This window comes from Crinia signifera, chromosome 5 (genome assembly GCF_055691185.1).
Source record: "Crinia signifera chromosome 5, ASM5569118v1, whole genome shotgun sequence".
Classification (NCBI taxonomy): Eukaryota; Metazoa; Chordata; class Amphibia; order Anura; family Myobatrachidae; genus Crinia; species Crinia signifera.
In genome coordinates this window covers 79,200,171-79,221,364 of record NC_139221.1, presented here as the reverse complement: position 1 = coordinate 79,221,364, position 21,194 = coordinate 79,200,171, and the positions used below count along the sequence as shown (strand labels likewise).

Below are 21,194 nucleotides of genomic sequence, written 5' to 3'. Positions count from 1 at the left end.
ACTATGTTTAACTCTGCCATCAATTTGGTTCCAATCCGAGCTCATTTTCAACAATACCTGGGCCAGCCAGGTCTCTGGGCAGCCAGCTGAGCAGCCTGGTCTATTATTGGCTGGCATGCAGACTCAGACTTCTTTTCCCTGGCTTCTTGAACTCTGCTGGTCTCTTAGGTCTACTACTTGCCTGTGACCCTGACCCCTGCCCTCCTGACTACATTATTGCCTGCTGATTCTGTACCTTGCTTCCATACACTCTCATAAGGGCAACTAGACATCTGTGAACTGCAGATTCCAAGCGCTGAAATCCAGCTCTCTTTGTGGCACTTCTTGGTGAAGGCTGGGGAGTACATTAGACTCCTCTATTGCAAATTCTGGTTTGATAGCTTCCTGCCTGCACAGGATGTGATACTAGTTCCCACGCCACTTACTGAACCATTAGCTGGTTTCTCTTCACTGTTACTTGCTGTAGAGCTGGGTAAGACTTATGAGAGAAAACATTTTAGTAAAGATGCTGGTCATTTGCATATCTAGAATGGGTGCAAGATCTGCCTCGCACCACACACCATGCACCCATAAAGTTATATGTACCCCTCTGAAGTTCCTCGGTGGCTTGCGCTGTAGACAGAAATCACCAAGAAGATGGTGCAGTGGCCATTTTGCCTAGTGTTTTCACATCTGCAATAGAGGTGTCCCCAGGAACAAGGCCATGTTCCCATATACCTGCACATGCGCAGTAGACTCTGGCTTTGTCAACAGGCAATATGTTGACATCCTCGGAATGTGGACATTTTATTTGCCGACATTAGGGTTATTGACAAGTGGGAGGTTAAGGGTTAGGCACTTACAAGGATGGTTAGAGTGTAGGGTATGGATTAGAGTTGGGTGAAGAATACTTACTGGAACCATCAAATGTCTGGGCTGTTACTGCTATACATGGGACTGCCAAAACCCAGAAGTCAATGTTGGTGGCGCCATTGCTGTCAGGAGTAAGTCCCCAGTAGACCACCAGGGACGTTCATGGTGACATTTCAGCGAAGTTCACAAACAAGTATTCTGGCCTCTTTACCCCTGTACATGAGCCCTAAGCTTTCCCCCCAGCAATGAATGCAATCATCGCTGTCCATACATGCTGGGCATAGTCGCCCAGTGTGTATGGACCTTAATTTTTTTTATTTTTTGGAGGGGCACTTTATTCATTTTATTCACAAACTCTTTAGATGTTTATTAAAAGATGTAGTAGAGATGAAATTGCGTGAAGCCATGTTGTGGAAGGAATGACTAATTGGCGTATGTCTGCCTGAGGGGGAGCAGTATGGGGTAATGCTGGGACTGCACAGCTCAGCACTGACCTTGCTGTGCTCTACTTATGTCCTTTCTAAAGATAGCTCCAGGACTTTGCATCTTACCCAAAGGCCACCTAGACAACCCAGAGCGTGTGTGTGTGTGTGTGAAGGGTTCAGCTGCTAAAGGCTTAATGAATAATGTCCTTACAAAAGTCTAATATAGCCTTTGATATTTATTTTATATGTGTTGATAACCATTTATAATGGGCAGCAAAAGATGCATCCTTTGTGACAGCATGGAATACACATTGGAAAGTAATCATAGCAAGCTATGTGTATTCCATTCCTTGTTCTAGTCAGTCAGACTGAAATGACCCCATACTGTCTTTGTAGAAGCCGCAGAACATTGGCCTGGATTCCAGTAATCTGAGGAGATTGTGTCAGGGTAGATCCTTAATGGTCCTATTGGTACAAGTGCTGTATCTTTTTCTGTTTTTGTTTTTTTGTCATTCTGCTGAAATATTTGGGGAGTTTGTTATGGATTTAAAAAATCCAGGCCCAATATGAGTAATAGTAAATAAATATTACTTTTAGAACAGTATCTTGATTTCCACACACCCATTTTCTATACATATATTCAAAGAAACTTTTTATTTTATTATTTTTGAAAAGACCTGGATTGAAGCTTCTTTGCAAAAATCTGCGCAGAGACAGCATTTTTTCCGTATATGGGAAAAAATATCCAATCCCAACCTTCTGATATAAGTTGCCAAATCTGTTTCTCAAGTTCATGATATACTAATTTACCTATACAATATATTAAATCACAATATGCACCGTTCAGTTCTTTTCCATCAATTACTGCTTTGCGTTTCCCCCTAATTTTAATAAGCGGGTTTGTTTTCCTTCCAGAGCCCAGCGCAAACGCATGCTCTTACTTCCCGCACTTTTATTTTTTTTTTATATAATCTTTATTTTATTTTGCTTAATCGTAACAATCACATAAAAAAAACAAAAAAAAAAACATGGATATACAAACACTTATACTTTGTAGGCACATACAGTATATAAGACACAGGCAATATATCGTATATTGTATAGACATAGAGATTCAATTTCTCATGATATAGTTTGAAAGTGCGGCTAGACTTCTTTCCCGGGTTGACTACCTCTAACTGATAATATGGGGGATTATTGTTTTAGGTGCTGTTCCCACTATGACAATTCTAATTTACCCGTATTACATTTGCTATTGTGTCTAGTAGACCAGGTGAAGAGTCTAACGTGATTTTCACCCCTCCCTCGAGTAATTGTGTCCTTTTATTTATGGGTTGCCCAAGCTTCCGAAGTGCAATTCCCTAGTGCACATTCCGTTAACGCTTTGGTGTCAGTGGTTCAAAATCTTAACCTAATAGTGAAAAAAAAAAAAAGTGTTCTCTTCTACATTAAACTCATTGTGAATTGGTATTGCAAACAAATTTTCTTGTAATAAGGTGATTTTATCCAACTGTCCCAAATTGAGTGAAACTTACTTAGTGTTTGACGTCGTCGTGCTAGACTTTTTTCTTGTTCTACAATATAGTTTACTCGTGCTTTCCATATTTCTAAATCAGGTGTGATATTAGACATCCACATCCTCCCCACAATAACTTTTGCAATAGCTACTAGGTTAATTATATATGACCTTTCTTTGTCTCCTATAACGCAGGAAACAATACCCATTAGACAGCACCTTGGAGTTAGTACTTCCATAGGTATCCCCGTAGCTGATATAATTAATTTTACATTGTCCCAGAACTCTGCTACTAGATTACATTCCCAAATTAAATGCAGGAAAGACCCTGACATATCTCTGCATCTGGGGCATGATGGTAGGGTTCACCCGGCGAATTTCACCAGTTTTATAGGTGTCGTGTATGAACGGTGGAGAATAAAAAGTTGGGTCTGTTGAACCCAGAGTGAATTTGTGGCTTTTGCTACTGCTGTCTTGGCGGTTGCCCATTCTATATCGCTCAGAAGTCCTACATCCTTCTCCCATTTTCCTCTCAATAAGGCTAGGTCTTCCCCATGTTTATCAGCCCTTAGAAGTCCATATACCTTTGAGATATGTTTTTTAGAATTTGTTGATTTAAGGACCGTTTTAACCTCGTTCTCACTAAACCTTAGGGGAGAATTTTTGGCATGAGCCTCGATAACACTCCTTAGTTGGAGGTATCGGAACAGGTAGTGTCGTGGAAGTTTATATTCTTCCTTTAGCTGAAGGAAAGATTTAAACCCGTTAGTCATATAATTGTGAGAGGAGAACTACTGAGTACTTCCACAATTTGCAGAGCACTTATTTCTCTTTGCGTAAGCATATCTACTATCCTAAATTCCTCGTCTACGTATTTGACCTCCAACAGCTTATTGATCTCTTGCCAAATTTTTATGGCCTGTATTACTATTGGTGGATCCCCATGATGTTTTTTGCCCTGTATTATCCTGTTCATAGGTGTCATATCGGGCGTGGATACCTCTACCAAGGCCTTGGCTATATGGTGACCCTCCTCGTCTTCTCTATACCATGCCCGCAATTGCGCCGATTGGGCCGCTAAGTAGTATCTTCAGAAATCAGGGAGTCCGAGCCCGCCATTTACTTTTTTTTTCATCAAATGGGTTAGTTTAATCTTGGGGCGAGAGCCGTTCCAGATAAAAGAGCACAGGATGCTGTTTAGTTTCCTAAACAGCGATCTGGGCAGATGTACGGGCGCGTGTTGTATTGTATATAACACTTTAGGGAGTACTGACATCTTAATCAGATTTACCCTTCCGGCGGCGATCAAAGGCAACCTACTCCAACTCTTTACTTTTTACTTTTCTTTTAATCCAATCCAGTAAGGGGTTAACGTTTAAGGCTATGTATTCCTTTGGGTCACAAGATATTATTATTCCTAAATATTTAAAGGTAGTAACCCTTTTCAAGGGGAGGAATGAAACTTGTGGAGAGTTGCCTGAGTCGCCCACCGGAAGGATAATTGATTTAGACCAATTTACCCTAAAACCCGAGTAATCTCCGAATTCCCTGATCCACTTAAGGACCAACGTAAGCGACTGACTATAATTGTTTAGAAATATTAAAAGATCATCCGCGTATAATGAGATCCTCTCTATCCGGTCTTTTATAGGGAAGCCAATATTGCCTGGGTATTGTCTAATGATGGCCGCCAAAGGCTCAATTGCCAGGGCAAACAGGGCAGGGGACATAGGGCACCCCTGCCGTGTCCCCCTGGCAAGGCTAAATGTCGGCGATGTCCACCCATTTACAGAGACTCTTGCTAAGGGATCGGTGTATAATAATTGAAGCCATCTTATAAAGTTAGGACCCAGTCCGTATGCCTGTAATATCGCCCAAAGATAGGGCCACTCTACAGCGTTAAAGGCTTTTATAGCTTCCAGTGACACTACAGCGGCCTGACTGTCACTGGACCGTAGCAGCTGTAGATGGGAGTAAAGCCTTCGAATATTTATGCTGGTGGTCTTGCCTGGCATAAATCCGGTTTGATCGGGATGGATCAATTTAGTGATGTATTTATTTAATCTATTGAACAAGATCTTTGCCACCACCTTGGCTTCAACCGAGATCAAGGAAATGGGCCTATAAGAATCTAACTCCAGCGGGTTCTTATCTGGTTTTAAAATTAATATAATTTTAGCTACCGTAAGGGATTTAGGGATGGCTCCGCCCTTAAAGCCATCATTAAGGGTTTCATATAACAGTGGCGCCAGTACGTTTATATGTTTTTTATAGATTTCAGCTGGGATCCCATCTAGCCCTGGAGCTTTTCCATTTGGTAGGGATTTAATGGCCCTAAAAACTTCCTCTATTGTTAATGGGGCGTCTATCTCCATTTAGGCAGCTTCATCCAGTTTGGGTAGATGGATGTTACTAATATATTTTTTTATTTCCAGATCATTATGTTGTAGTCGACTTGCATATAGCTCACTGAAGTGTATAACAAATGCTTCACCTACCTGTGGGGGGGTATTAACGACCGTGCCTGCTTGATTTTTGACTTTCACTATTATGTTTGGTGGTTTTTCAGTCTGCGCTACAAAGGCTAGATACTTCCCGGTGCGATCTTCGCTTTGATATCTTTGCGCAGCTTTATGGGCCATTATACTTAGATTAACCTTTTTAATCTCGTCTAACCACTCTGATTGGGCTTCCTGCCATGCCCGATATGCCACCTCTGTTTTGCTACTACAGTAGTGCTTTTCTTTATCTATACATTCCTTTTCCTTATTAAGAATTCTATCTCTAGAGCGCTTTTTGACCTCTGAGATTCTCTTCTTAAGGGTACCTCTAATGTATGCTTTAAGAGCATCCCAGACAATGTATGTGCTTGCTGAGCCGAGATTACTCTCCCAAAAGCCCTGCCATTGGTTCGCGAGATCTTCTTTTGGATCGATACTATTTAACCACCGAGGGTTAAAGCTCCAGAACTTATTGCCCTGATCCATATTTCTGTCAAACCCAACACATACTGGGGAATGGTCAGAAATTCCCCGGGCTTTATATTCGGTACCACGAACCAATGGCATAAAGTCTCTAGACACTAGCACCAGGTCTATCCTAGATAAGGCCATATGTGACTGGGAGAAGCAGGAGAACTGTTCTTTGCCAGGATTAGAAAGTCTCCAAGGGTCTACCCATCCCATAGCTTCAATATAATTGGAGAAGCCCAGGCTTGTCCCACCCCCAATTTTCGATGCTTTGCTCCATCTGTCGAGCCTGGGGTTCAACACATTATTAAAGTCCCCCATGCATAGTACGGGGGTCTGCGGGGCGAGGGCTATAAACTCTATGGCCTTATTTAGGATTTTGTATGAAAAGGGAGGAGGAATATATATTGACAATATGATCAGTTGTTTTAGCGCAACCACACAGTCGAGGAACACATAACAACCTTGGGGGTCAATAGATACTCTATTACAGGTAAAGGGTAATGTTTTTCGTATTAGGACCGATACCCCCCTAGATGTTGACGTGAAAGGAGCATGGTAATAGTGTCCAATCCTCGGTTTTCTAAGGGCCATAAGTTTCTTACCAACCAGGTGTGTTTCGGAGAGGCACATAATGTCTGCCCCGTACTGCTTCAGCTGGTTCATCACCAGCGATCATTTTATTTTGTCATTAATCCCCCGAATATTCCAGGCTAGGGCCCTAATCTTGTCAGAAGACATAGTTACATAGTCTGTCCTTTACAGCCCCGCCCCCCTCCCTCCCACTGGGGCAGGCAATTACAGGATCTTATACATAGTCTCCCCTTCCTTACTTCCCGCACTTAACGTTATGCTCTGTACTTATACTATGATACACACATGACTACGATATCTAATAGACAAAGGCAATCCTTTTTTTTTTTTTTTTAATCCTGTCACAAGTTTAAGTAATTGAAACTCTCAAAGGCATCTTCATTATCCTTTCTTCTACCAGAACACTTGCTTTTAAGGGACATCTCCAGCGTGGTGATTTATCCGCTCTCTGTTTTACCATCTACAACTAGAATATCTCAAGGGTTTTAAGAAGGTACAAGGTACAGGAAGAGGAGCAGCAGAACACAAGGACATTCACTGAAACTAGAGGGAGGAAGATTCAGGGGAAATTTAAGGCAAAATGACTTCACAGAAAGAGTAGTGGATAAGTGGAATATCCTCCCATCAGAGGTGGTAGAGGCAAATACAGTAGAGCAATTTAAACATGCTTGGGATAGGCATATTGATAGCCTTACAAAGAATTAAGGAACAACTATGGCTTGAGGTAACATGTTTTAAAAAGGGGCAGACTAGATGGTCCAAGTGGTTCTTATCTGCCGTCACATTCTATGTTTCAACTAGATAAAACGTATAAAAAAATGGTTAAGCTATTGTCAATCACTTGTCATTTGCTTATATTGTCATTATTCTACTTTTTGGTAAGCTTTTTATACTCTATGAAACATTTGTCCATACGTGTACCATGATCTTAATAAAAATTACGATTACAAAAAAAAAAAAAAAACAGTATCTTTCTGCACACATAACACATGCTAAGGACACAGGCGCTACAACAGCAGAATATTCCCATTCCCCTTTTATTTAATTTTTTTTTACAAAAGAAGCCAAGTGTCTCCCAAGTCTCTCCAGTGGAGATTCTGTCAGGAGGACTGACAGACATTTGTTTTCTGCACGTTGACTTGTAAATCTTGCTCCAAGAATTCCTCTACCTTGTTTTGTAATGCTAGGATCAGAAAGTATGATGATATGGAGTATTGTAGTACTGTAACAATTCATAATTAAGGGGCATTAATAAGGCGACACGTGCAGGCTTTACAGATTAACGCTGGACGTAGTGATTATCCCAATGAACTTCAACAGTCTTTCAGTGTAGTAACCTTGGTAGCTCTCATTCATTGAATACTGGCCATAGTATTGTAAACCTGGGCATGAGTGTGGTATGTCTCAGTCAGTGTCAGACATTTAGCATAGAGCCCTCTGTTATACCGTGCTATGTTCTCAGCACAAAGGTACATTAGAATGTATTCCATTACAGGTCATCCTCTGTAGAACTCTCCACCTGCTGTATTTCCAGTCATGGCCAGATTTATAAGGTGGAGGTATAAACAGAGTAATTAATACTGAATTATACATTATGTGTGTAATGCATAAGCCACATGCAATAGTTCTGTATGACTTCTCATGGATCGATTGGTTGAAATTAATACAAAGCAGCATCATCCATCTAGTGTTTACTGGATATATTCTAGGAAATCACCTGTATTATAATGTAGTACTGTATATAGAATCTAGATGTAAAGAAGCACATTTGGCAATTGTGGCATTTTCTGATGAGACTTTCCACTGCGTGGAATATATTGATCCGTGGATGATTCCCTTGTAAAGTTCTGGTTGGTTGAAGCTTTCTTTTGCATTGACTTACAGGGTAGAGGGAATGTGTTCACGGAACTGGGAGCAAATTCTATGATAAGCGTCAAATGACAGATAGCTCAAGGCAATTACAAGAATGCTGGCGTATGACGTAGGGAGAATGAGGTATCTTCTGTTTTGAGACTGAACAAATTCAGTGGAGAAGGCAACTTGTTGGTATAGGAGCTAGACATCGGTAGATTGAGGGGGCATAAGGATAGTTAGTCGCATTCAGAAATATTTGGTAAGCAAAGATAAAATTGCAAATGAAGGACATATGATATTATGCTTTGGCCGCTCTGTATACACACAAGTCTAGCTGGAAATAAACTACGATATGGTTTGTTTTCCCACAGAACGCCATGATGACTTTTGAAGAGGAAAAAATGCAACTAGCATGTGATGACTTGAGAATGACCGAAAAGCTGTGTGAGAGTGATGAAGGGGTTATCGAAACAATCAAGAATAAGATGAAGAAAAATGTAAGTAAATATTGCCATAAACTGAAAGCTGGCACTACTCCAAAAGCCTAGACCAAGATGGCACGGGGCATCCAACACACAGAAGGGAATAGGGGGGATTGTGATGAAGGATTTAGATTTGTACATGTGGTCCAACCAGGTGTCACTGCCACCCCACCTCCTTTCTTCAAGCATATATATATATACACCCTACACACACCTAACCACATTGTCATTGTCCACACAACTCTTATGTACAGTATATGTATACATACACTAGCAACTGAGTGACGTATCCCCACCTAACTGGAGTATACTCCCGTCTAGTTTGGCACTCCAGTTGTATAACACACCATTTGTTAGTACGGATTGCAGTGAAATCACATACTGTACATAAGTATTAATAACCAATATTCTTAGCTTCCAGGCACAGAACAGACAAGATAGCGGTCGTGCTTGCTGAAGAGTAACCATCCATCCAGCCTTGACACACAGGGGGTTAGAACACTGTACTCTCACTCAAACCTCTTTCATACAGTACAAATCAAAGAGCTGCTATAATAACTCTGGGCAATCATAATAATATATAAAGTACATGTGCAACATTTCTCCAAAAAACACATGATGTATAGCAAAATAAATCCATGTGAGAGCAGCTGTATCACTTCCCTACGTTCCGGAAAGGTGACAGACGAGACAATAGGCGCCATCTTGTCACAGGTAATCCTCATTATTACCAAGTGTTCTTCAGTCTGAACACCATTTCCAAACCCTATTTTATATTCTTAATATGTATCCACCATCCTATTTCAGTCTGTGCACCAGACAACCCTCACCATTTATCACCAATAATGCATCAGAAATCCCTGATCCCATGTCTCTTCCTCACATACTTTCACCAGGAGCAATCATTCCTTAGCTTTTGGTTTAGTAACCCAAATTACAGCTCTACATTTGCATACATCGTATGTTGGACCTATGCCCTGCACACATAGGCTGGCTTTATATGCTGCAATGTACAGATGAATATGAAAGAACATAAAATGTACGCTACACAGGCTAATCCTACACGGACATCATCCACTATGCACACCAATGAAAGGACATAGACGGCAAAAGGGTCTGGCCAGAGATAAAATGGGCCCTTAATGCCTGACAGCCTCACCCCTTTCTCTAATGTCCGGTTCTAGACTGTGCACTCAAATTATATATCGTCACTCTATTGGATGGTCAGTTACATGGGGGAATATCCTATAGCCCCCTCTAAAACATCTTATCAGGCTAATCTATTAGATGGTGTTTTCACCATTGCAAGCATCGGCTTAATTGGATAGCTCCTGGTGAGCCAATCAGTGATTACATATAACTGGATATCCCCCATGGTTTCTAATGGTTAGTCTGTCTCTGTGGGGGCTGGCCCCACTCCTTAAGCATACAGCCTTACTAGTTAGTCCTACTGGTCTGCAACCCATTTGTTACCTTCCTAACCCTGGTTTTCAAAAGCTATAGTAGTCCAATATACAGTATTTTCCTAATCATTCATGCAGATGTGTCCTCATACATTATTGCTGCAGTTACGCAAATTGTGTGCGATGGAGTCTGCTTACAGAACTTGTTTTGGGAAAAATAGCTGCAGCTGCTATAGTGCACTGTAGCACATCATATACAGATTTAGGGTGAAATGTAATAGGATGAGAAATTCAGAAAGTGAGAGATTTGGTAAGAAATCTCCAGGTTTTTTAAAGCGGCAATCATTGACACTTCAAAATCAAACTGGTTTTGCAGTGTAAATGATTGCCGCTTTAAAAAACCTGGAGATTTCTTACCAAATCTCTCACTTTCTGAATCTCTCACTTTCTGAATCTCTCACTTTCTGAATCTCTCACTTTCTGAATCTCTCACTTTCTGAATCTCTCATCCTATTACATTTCACCCTATGAGTCAGTTGCACACAGATATAATAGTGTCATATCACATTAATCAGCACAGTCTCCCTGTGGGTTCTATTCGCATTGCTTAAGAAGGCAGTCGCAAGACAATTCTCATGTGACCGACGGATCGGGTGAAATTGAGCTAAGTGCATGTGTTCGCTCCGACCCGATGCCAGGTCCTTGTGTGCATCGAGTAGGAGGTCCGGATATGCTTCACATAAGATAAATCGTATGTGCAGCCTTCAGTGACACATTTTAGCACCAGCCATGTATTATATCCGATTCCCTTAAACTCCCCCGTCCGCTCGCAGCGAGTCCTTTTACATTCGATATATCACATGCAATTGATCACATTGAAAAAATGGTATATCGAGTGCCAAAACTGATGTTAGCCCTCCCGGGGAGCTCTAGGGAATTTGGATCCGACTTGCTCCTCAGACAAGTTGGACTAGAATATGGGGGCCTTAACCTTGTGTCCGCTTTTTTAGTATTTGAGATGCTTTCAACATTTATTTAGGCTGTTGTTAGCCTTTCACTAGGTAACGGTTTGTTTGCTTGAGTTGCATTTTCTTTACTTAAAGTTATGCCTACTGTATCTCTTATTTTTACCATTCTCATAATGGGCGAGATGCTCCAAACAAAAAATGCTGTAAAAACACAATTTTTGTTTTTTTTACTGCATTTTCATATGCTATGCAGCAACAGCCTCCTGCTGTGCTGCATGGACCAGTGACCTCCTCCTCCCTGCACCGCTTCCGGCTGCAGGGAGGAGGAAGTGGAGCCCTCACAGTCGGGTAAGGGTTCAGGGAGGGAGGTGGGACCCACTGCACATCGCCGACCATCGCCTTTGCGTTAATAATCGCATATGTTACTGCATATGTGATTATTAACAATGCAGCGGGGGTTATTAGAGAATCAATGTGCAGCGGGGGTTATTAGAGAATCTCGCCCTATGTTTCCATTTTCAGTGAACTGGTGCCCAATAGTCAATGTGTACGCCTATGCCATGATTTTCAATAGGTCTGTTTTTTGTGTTTCTGTTGCATATATAATAATTGAACTTTTGTCTTCTAAACTTTAGTTAAACTAAAACTTTGCAAATGATTTGTTTGTTCTGTTCTGTGCGTTTGTGTTGCCATTTACTTTTGTATTAACTGTGATTGCATTTCCAGGGCAATGTGACCTTTTATAGGATCCATCCGACTAATGATGCTGTTTTTTTTTCCATCTCATTCTGACTGCCACACAGACTTCTTTTTAATTAATACATGTTTTTCTCTTCAACAGGTTGATGTTAGGAAGTCTGCGCAGTCCATGGTTGACCGCCTGCAGAGACAGATAATCGTTGCAGACTGCCAAGTCTATTTAGCAGTGCTTTCTTTTGTTAAGCAGGAGCTGTCAGGTGAGTCTTCCAATTAACGGAGATGTACTAGATGAATTTTTTTTGAATTACTGAGCGCTGCCAGAGGTATTAACCAAGACATAATACTGTGTATTACACAGCTAAGGGTTACTTAATGTGTGTGTGTGTGGAAATCAAAGGTATTCAAACATTACACAACAGAAGTATAATCACATATCACCTAGTATTAGAAACATGTTATTTTTCATTGACCATTAAAAAAAAAAAAAATATATATATATATATAAATTTTTTTACTAATTCACAGCTGCATTAGGTAGGGTCAGTCTAGGCAATGTCTAGGCAATGTCTAGGTATATCCAGCTAATCATGAGTGTAACTATCCCAGATTACATCAGATGAATTTATATCAGACACACCGCTTTTGTAGTTTGTACTTTTTTTTTTATTTATTTTTTAATACACTGTACACTTAGGGCCTCATTCAATTAGCCATGATAAATAACAGCATGCTAATTGTTCTACAGTTCAGTTAACATCATGCGATAAACTGGCAGGCTGCATTTAAGGCAGAATTATTTTTTGATGGAAGTTCAAACAAAAACCCACAGTAAGTATCCTTATCACGGGTTCTGCAAACACATTAGCCCATAGCTGCTGGTAATTCTATTGGAACCTATGTGTTAATGCACTTTTGCATCAGATTTACTACATACAACTCAGTTCAGTATTTGCCAATTATGCTTCTTTTTTTGCACTCCTAATGCAAAGGTATACATTACCAGGACATCACTATTGGATTTGCATACTAATAACTGTAAAAACCGGCAAAGACTGGTGATTGTCAATCATGACTCGCTTAAAAAATAAAGTGCTAAGCCTAAAGGTGTGTACATACGGTAGGATATGCTGTGCTATGCAAGTCTGGGACCTGCATCGCGCAGCATGCATGCAATGGCACAATTTTGACTATATAGTGCAGATCTGCACTATATAGTCAAGGGAGCCAAGAATTTCTGCCTTGCGATACGTGACCGCACATCGGGATCGCAAGCAGATCGCAAGGGTTAAAACCTTTGCGATCGGCATGTGATCTCGACACGATGTTGACTATATCATCAACATCGGGAGGCATATTGTACAGTGTGTACACACTATAAGTGCTTAGTACACTGCGTGTCTGTAGTGTACAGCTGTAGTGCAAAAATACTTGTGTTTTGGCATTTATCACCCCAAGTGTCTAATGTCATATGTCAGAAAAACGCAAGGTGAATGAGGTCACATCTCTCGACTAAGTTTTATATGTGGCTACTGCGTACAGCTGGGTCACTGTTTGGTTATTCCGGTTAATTACCAATACCGACGCCCTCCAGTACGGTTGTGATAAAACCCTACAAGCAGGTTTTTAGAGTTAAGGTTTCACTTTCGCTGTTAAGCCATAAAAATCTATTGTAAAATATTCTTCATTTTTTTAAAGCAAAAGCCATTTTGTCCTTCCTGCTTTCTCAGCAAGTCAGCATTCATGTGTGTAAATACAATGGCGGCGGCGCTGCTCCCGCCATAGCATCTTGCATACACAAAAGATAAAGCCTGAGGTGTAATGCATTAATTATAAGCAATGTACTTAAAAGCATTATGTTGCCAGTGCAGAGCTGTTGACCAGCTATTTGCATGCCAATGTAATATAAATATTCATCAGGGAAACAAAAAGCCGGGTAAACATGCAACCACGCCATACAGTGCAGCAGGCCAGGCTCATCTATCTGGGAAAGCGCTACGGCTTTTTAAGTAGATTTCTTTCTGTTTTCCTGGGCTCCTTATCTTGCAGACTATGGGCCAAATGCACTAAGCTTCAAAAGTGATAAAATGGAGAGAGATAAACTGCCAGCCAATCCGCTCCTACCTGTTATGTCACAGACTGTGTTTAAAAAATGTCAGACAGGAGCTGATTGGTCGGTTGTTGATTACTATCCATTTTATCACTTTTGAAGCTTAGTGCATCTGGCCTACTATCTTTAGACCACCTTTTGTGTAAATGCATTGGGAGTAGCTATTTGGTGGGCTGAAGTCTTGGTGTCCTGCCAAAACATTGCACTTTAATGTCATGTGAGTTTTTGGGACAGAAAGGCCTCACTCTTTTTTGCTTGTAGCCTGTAGTTCTTAAATAAATAAAAATTCCTCCTGTGTTTAACCACTGAGAACAGAACATTTCCATACAATTATTAGGCTTGCATCCTGTGTACTTTTGAATGTAAGTGGCTGTGGTTCCAAAACTGGGTGCTACAGGACACTTGTAGGGGTACCATGGGTTGGAAGTCCAGGAGCAATCAAATTATTTGGTCAGTGTGATAGGGCAATGCCATAAGGTGGCCATACACACACAGATTTTTCTTCAGATCTGGCTGGTTGGAAAAAAACATGGTTATGGATGAGAGCAAATGACAGTTGACCATTTGCTTGAAAATGCTGGAAAACTGACAAACTGTCACTCATCCATAACCATGTTTTTGTTCCAACCAGCCAGATCTGAAGATAAATCTTACTAGTGTATGGGCACCTCCACTTCCCAACATGGGTACCTATACATTCTGGACTCTCTGCACATCTAAGGGAGAGGATACAGCCTTGTGGCACCTGCGTTGTGGGGTGTACCGAGCGCTCAGATAATGGGCTCAGTGGGCTGCACCCAGGCTCCTCCCAGCACTGTGAATAGATGCCAACTCCTCCAATCAGAAGCCTGCAGCCCACAGTTTGGAAAGTGAGAGTCCCAGAAAAACTCAGGAGATGTGCAATACCAATGCAATTATAAGATATGTTGACAAGCAGAAGCTCCACCCTGTCCACCATCACCACATACTGTAACTGATTTATAAAAGCACAATTCACTTACTTTTAATATATTTTTCTGAATCGCTCAATAAGAAACTTTTGGCCTAATTGTTCTGTGAAGAAAATGCTGAGAGTGTAGTGTCCCGGTAGCCCTGGTCTGGTTCCGGTTGCTAGGCCGACAGTCATTAGACCACTTCTGTTCGACAGCCGAAGGGTCGATATGCAGTAGGTCAACCTAAACAAAAGGCCAACATAGCAATGGTTGACACGTGAAAAGGTTGACATGAGTTTTCCCACAATTTTTTTCTTTTAATTTGTTCATACTTTACGATCCATGTGGATTGCAATTGAGAATGGTAGTGTGCCGAGAGTTCGAGGGTACCCATTACGCTAATTGGGGGTCCGTGTTTTTGGCATAGACACAGAAAAAAACACGAAAAATTCAAATTCAATTTTCAAGGTCGAGCAATCTAGTAGTCCACGCACCTGGTCAATGGCATTGTATATAAATAAGGAAAAGGCATTGGAGTTGTGTAGAATAATTGATCACTGTAATTGTAGAATAATTTGTCTCTGATTTAAATAATAAATTGGATGATCTTTTCCCATTGTACCCTCCCTCCAGCTTACATTAAAGGTGGTTGGATCCTGCGCAAGGCCTGGAAAATTTACAACAAATGCTATGTGGACATTAACACCCTTCAGGAAATGTGTCAGAAGCGGGAAAGTCCGGAGTCCTCGCCCTCTGACGCTGCAAATGATAATCACGTTGCTGCTGAGGGGGTCACGGAGGAGGCTCTGAACAGGCTGAAAGGTGCTGTGAGCTTTGGCTATGGACTTTTTCACCTTTGCATATCCATGGTGCCCCCAAACCTACTCAAAATCATCAACTTGCTGGGTTTTCCGGGAGATCGTCTGCAGGGGCTCTCTTCACTGATTTATGCAAGTGAAAGTAAGGACATGAAGGCCCCTTTAGCTACGTGAGTAGCTATATTGCAATGCTTTAGTTATTGAAGTAGTGAAATCAGTAAGTAACCTGTATGAAAAGGGGAACGAGTAACAAGAAGATAAAACTATTGTTTGTGTGATGCTGAATTTTGGGATTCATGTAGGAAAGGTTGCAAGACTGCAAGGCAGACTCACATGACTGGTGTTCCCCCTGTCTGTCATTGGGAGTACTGCACTGTACACTGTTTATATTACCATATGGGATAGCAGTGAGTGACATGTGCAGCATGTCACTTGTGAGTTGGGTCTCCATTTTATTGCATCATGGAAGTTACCGTTATTGAGCTTAAACCAAGCAGGCACAGTCCATAATACCGAACAGAACTGGTACTGATCTTGTCATGTTATGGTGAGATCTGTGTGTTATCAGATACGCCCCAAAATTCTGTCTCGTTATTCACTTGAGAATGACACAGTTGACTAGAGCTGGCTTAAATTTTAAATCTAATCTAAAATATGAGTCAAATCCTGAGCAAACCTTTGTTTTCCCTTATTGGGGCTGACCGGACCCTGATCCTTGTGATCTTATAAATGAGTTAAGTTTAGATGTGCCCATAAAGCTTCTAGCCTTCATTCTAGCACAATGCATCTTTGAAAACCGTGGCAATATCTCTTCCCTGCCTGGGGAGCTCCATTGTGGTGCTCCTAGCACAGGTCTGGTCTGCATATCAGTGCTGAAATACAGACCACACTGTGCTAGGAGCGACACCCCAGACACTGAAGAGGATCTGCAAAGGTATTCAATGATGCAGGGTGCTAGAATGATCACTACAGCTTGCACAGGACTATGGTTTTGCCATAATGGTGTTATTTGTACAGGTTGAGTATCCCTTATCCATAGTTTCCAGAATATGGGGGGGGGCGCGGCACTCCTGGGGACATCTGTAACTGGCACTAGGGGACATGAAATGTAACTGGCACTAAATATGTGCAATAAAGTGATTGCTTGGCATTCAGATTCAGTGCCTGAGATACTGTAGTACACAAACGTTGTTTCATGTTTTGAAACCTTGTGTCATACACAAATTAAATATATTTGTGTGTATTTCATGTGTTGATATTTTTATACAACATAAATGCAAGATACCTCAAAATACCTCATTGAACTATAAAAATACTCAGAAAGACGGAATAATCCATTATCCAAAATCCTTATGGTCCCGAGCATTTGGATAAGGGATACTCACCCTGTATTTCCAAAATAAATATTTTAGGCAGAAGGATGAAAGACATTATTGTAACATGTTCTTAAACAATGTCACCTATGTGAAGTTACACATAATGCCAAAATGTAACAGTCGGCTTGACCGCACAGGTGCTTTCACCTTTAAAACATAGAAACATAGAATTTGATGGCAGATAAAAACCACTTGGCCCATCTAGTCTGCCGCTTTTTTAAACATGCTAACTCGAACCATATTTGATCCTTAGTTTTTTGTATCCAATAACAAAGTTACCTCAAACCATTCTAGTTCAGTTCTATTCTTCATATACAAAAGAAAAAATTCCACCTTTGGCGCTGTATGACTGAAAGCTGCAGGAGACTATAATGTTGGTCACCGGACCACACTAGATAGACAAAAAATACAAAAAAGAATAGTCTCACTTTGCGCTGATAGTACTGTCACTGTATTTGTTGGGACAGTACTATCAGCGCAAAGTGAGACTATTCTTTTTTGTATTTTCAGTTCTATTCTTCACTGTTTTGGCTTTTGAACACTGCAGAGTCCCAAGTAGTGTTATTAGACCACTGCTATAGGAAAACATGTCACTGTTCACTATTTGATGCGCAACTAGATAAGATTTTTCTGAAGACTTAAAACTAACGTGCTGCCTGTATGACCACATGTGGGGGGGAACCATAAAAGTAGTGTTTGTTTTAAATAAATTCCTTTCTCTGATATCTGTTTTGTGAAGGTACATTGTAGTGATTCTGCTTCTATACATTCACCTGTAGCTGGAAGACAAATGCCGATACATGTCATACCTGCCACTACTGTGGGCACCTAGCTGGATGATGCATAGATATCATGGCACCAGGGTGGGGCATGCATCATTTGTGCATTTTTTATTTTTTTTTATCACTTTTGTTGGCACATCCTCATTTTAAATGTGTTATGTACCGTGCCATTATCATGTGTAACAATATGTAGCTCCATGCCCTTCTCATACAGATTGGCCCTGCTGTGGTACCACACAGTAGTCCGACCTTTCTTTGCACTGGATGGAAGTGATAATCAAGCTGGATTAAAAGAGGCGAAGGAGATTCTCCACAGGAAAGAATCTGCATACCCAAACTCCTCGCTATTCATGTTCTTCAAGGGAAGAATACAACGACTAGAGGTACAGTAGCTATAAGTGCAGGGGTGTATTTGAATCCATGAGCGCTGCCATCTTGTGTACAGACACTGCCAACTTCTCCCATTGACATACATAACTGTGACCCCGGGTACACATGTTGGTCCTCTGGATCTCTGCGTATCCTCTGCGGCAAGAAATGACTCCACTATAGACCTTATTCTGGTCCATGCGCACCTCTGCGAATTTGCACGGGTGCGCAATGTTTTTGAACGGCACATTTCTGCGCATGTGCATGTGCTGTGTGCAAGCAGTCAGGGTGAACAGATTGTTCAGCGGGCGCTCGCACACAAGACAGCGGGCATCTTGCGGACATCCCAGTGTTTTTTGGGCATTCCCATGGTAGTCAGCCAGTGACATGGGTGTCGGGGGTGGGCAGCTGACATCGCCGGATGTCAGCTGCTAGCCATGTTCTCCTCGAGTACACATGCAAAACTGAGACACTTGAGTGTCAGCGGCTATCAAATGATGTGGGTTTGGCCCCGTAGGCTGGGAATGACTGTTTATGGAAACGTGCGGCCAAATTTGGGCTGTGAATGGTGGGCGGGAGCATATGTGGACGGCTGGCGGGCTAAAAATGACACGCAACGCTGTGTGTGTGTACCAGAATAACCCCCTATGTCTGATATCCACATTGAGTGCACCTCAGAGTTTAGTTCCCAAATCCTGCACTTCCGCATTACATTGGGTGCAAGAGGAAGCACCATGTCTGCTTGTTTGTGTCACATGAAATAAATGGAACTGTGCTGGAAATAAATGTACCAAGAGCTCTCTGCACTTCACACAAGGATTCTCATGGTCCGTGTAACCCACCAAGGCCAAGAGACTGAGTAGAGTTGTCTAAGAAAATTTGCATAGCAGCATATGAAGGCGATGCCTTATTCCTGGGGTAGCCAACCCTAGTCCTCGAGAGCTACCAACAGTGCATGTTTTGCAGGTCTCCTCACAGAATCACAAGTGAGCTAATTAGCTCCATCTGTGTATCTTTAAAAATGTGTCAGTGATTAATGAGTGCAGCTGTGCAGCAGCTAGGTTGTCTGGAAAATGTGAACTGTTGGTAGCTCTCGAGGGCTAGGGCTGGCTACCACTGCCTTATTCAGTTAGGATTTCCACAGCATGGCAGGATGCAAGAATGTCTAACTTTTGCAACTTCAATTTTACTTCAATTACAGTGTCAAATTAACAGTGCCTTGACCTCCTTCCATACTGCTCTGGAGCTTGCAACAGATCAGAGAGAGATACAGCATGTTTGCCTGTATGAAATTGGTAAGTGCTATGTTTCCAAAGTCCCATATTTCAAACATGATCTTCCAATAATTGTCATATATGCACAGGCTCCCTTCCTGGTAGGACCATAGGCTGCCCAAGTTCATTCCGAAGGTGCTCAGGGAACAAGGCTGTGTGGAGGCTGCTCACGATCTTCCACACCAAACTCCTCAAACTATGTCTTTTTAAAGTCCTTGCTTTGTGCACAGTTGTGTTTGGATGGATAAAATAGGATGCACTCAGCATCCCGTGGGAGGCCGGCACTGGAATCCTGACATCATTTAAGATACCGGCACTGGAATCCCGACTGTGGGTAGCAAAAGCATTTGGACAGGGAAGAGGGGGTTTAGGTACTAGTGGGGCAACTTAGGGTTAGGCTGTGTGTGTGGGGAAGGTTAGGTTTAAGTGGCGGGATGTGGTGGTGCGGTTAGGCATTAGTGGGGGGGGGGGGGTTGAGTTAGACTGCTAGAAGGGGGGGGGGGGGTAAGTATACATACCTGACCCCTGTTGGAATTCCCTCCTTCGTGATGCTGACATCTATATCTGTCTGTGTGTATCCCAATTGAAACCCCTGAATTCAATAGTTAACAGGTGTGGACAAATACTTTTGTCCATATAGAGTATTTTATCTAGTAAAGAATTATGTGTATTAATACATCTACTGCTTTCAAATCACAAAAACAAGGGATCAACTCGTGCCAGACCTTTTCACACAGAACCCTGGTTAAATACTCATACTCGTTATTAACCTTTCTTATAACTTGGGTTATAATTTACTTTGGTGCTTTCACACTGCACCTTGACCCTGGTCGACATGTCAATAACCCGGTTTATTTGTGTGAGGATTCACATGTAGCTTGTATTAATAACTGGAAATTATGAATGAATTGTAATAAAATAGTCATGTTTACAGTGGACATACTGTATTTCAAAAATAATTTTGATTGTGACCTTGTTTGCTCTTTTTCCTTCTAGAGCTTGGGGAGGGGGTGTAGATTATATTTACGTGCTCAAAGGCTACAAACTTGAGATACTATATTGACTTTTAGGGTGAAATTTAATAGGATGAGAGATTCAGAAAGTGAGAGATTTGGTAAGAAATCTCCATTTTTTTTTAAAAAGCGGCAATCATTAACACAGTTTGATTTTGTTTCTCTTTCCTCAGGTTGGTGCAGCATGATAGAAATGAACTTTAAGGATGCCTTTCGATCCTTTGAAAGATTAAAAAATGAATCCAGGTGGTCCCAGTGTTACTATGCCTATCTCACTGCAGGTACGCATAGCTGGTATTGCTTTGCTTGCCATTGTCTTCCCTAGAGGACTTCCTATATAATTCACAGTTGCCTACCTGACCCTCTCCTTCAGGGAGAGAATGCTCTGTTCCTGGACTTCCCTGGTAATGTATGATTGCCGTCACCTGTGGTGAGCTATTTTAATTGATAAGAATGGTGTTTCACCACAGGTGCTGGCAATCATACATTACCAGGGAAGTCCAGGAACAGAGCATTTTCTCCCTGAAGGAGAGGGTCAGGTGGGCAACCCTGATATAATTACATGTTTAAACTTGAAAACATAAGAACTGCAGTTTTATTGGGTAAAATTTCGTTTTTTAAGTTATTTAGCAAGTTTTCATATTTCAGTATGTCAGGGTGCCACCGGGGAAGTGGATGAAGCCCAAGAAGTGTTTAAAGAAGTCCAGAAGCTTTTCAAGAGAAAAAACAATCAGATTGAACAGTTTTCAGTGAAAAAGGTT

At 41.5% G+C, this 21,194-nt stretch overlaps 1 protein-coding gene across 1 annotated transcript in view; it reads left to right on the top strand.

Annotated features, from left to right (window-relative positions):
• TTC39C (tetratricopeptide repeat domain 39C) overlaps nucleotides 1–21,194 on the top strand; it is a 71,671-nt gene that overhangs the window by 34,563 nt on the left and 15,914 nt on the right. Inside the window, exons 3-9 of the mRNA XM_083187510.1 lie at nucleotides 8,582–8,707; nucleotides 11,905–12,019; nucleotides 15,435–15,789; nucleotides 17,992–18,160; nucleotides 19,348–19,441; nucleotides 20,607–20,714; nucleotides 21,082–21,191. Coding sequence (XP_083043636.1) covers nucleotides 8,582–8,707; nucleotides 11,905–12,019; nucleotides 15,435–15,789; nucleotides 17,992–18,160; nucleotides 19,348–19,441; nucleotides 20,607–20,714; nucleotides 21,082–21,191 — 1,077 coding nt within the window. The remainder of the gene's footprint in view (nucleotides 1–8,581; nucleotides 8,708–11,904; nucleotides 12,020–15,434; nucleotides 15,790–17,991; nucleotides 18,161–19,347; nucleotides 19,442–20,606; nucleotides 20,715–21,081; nucleotides 21,192–21,194) is intronic.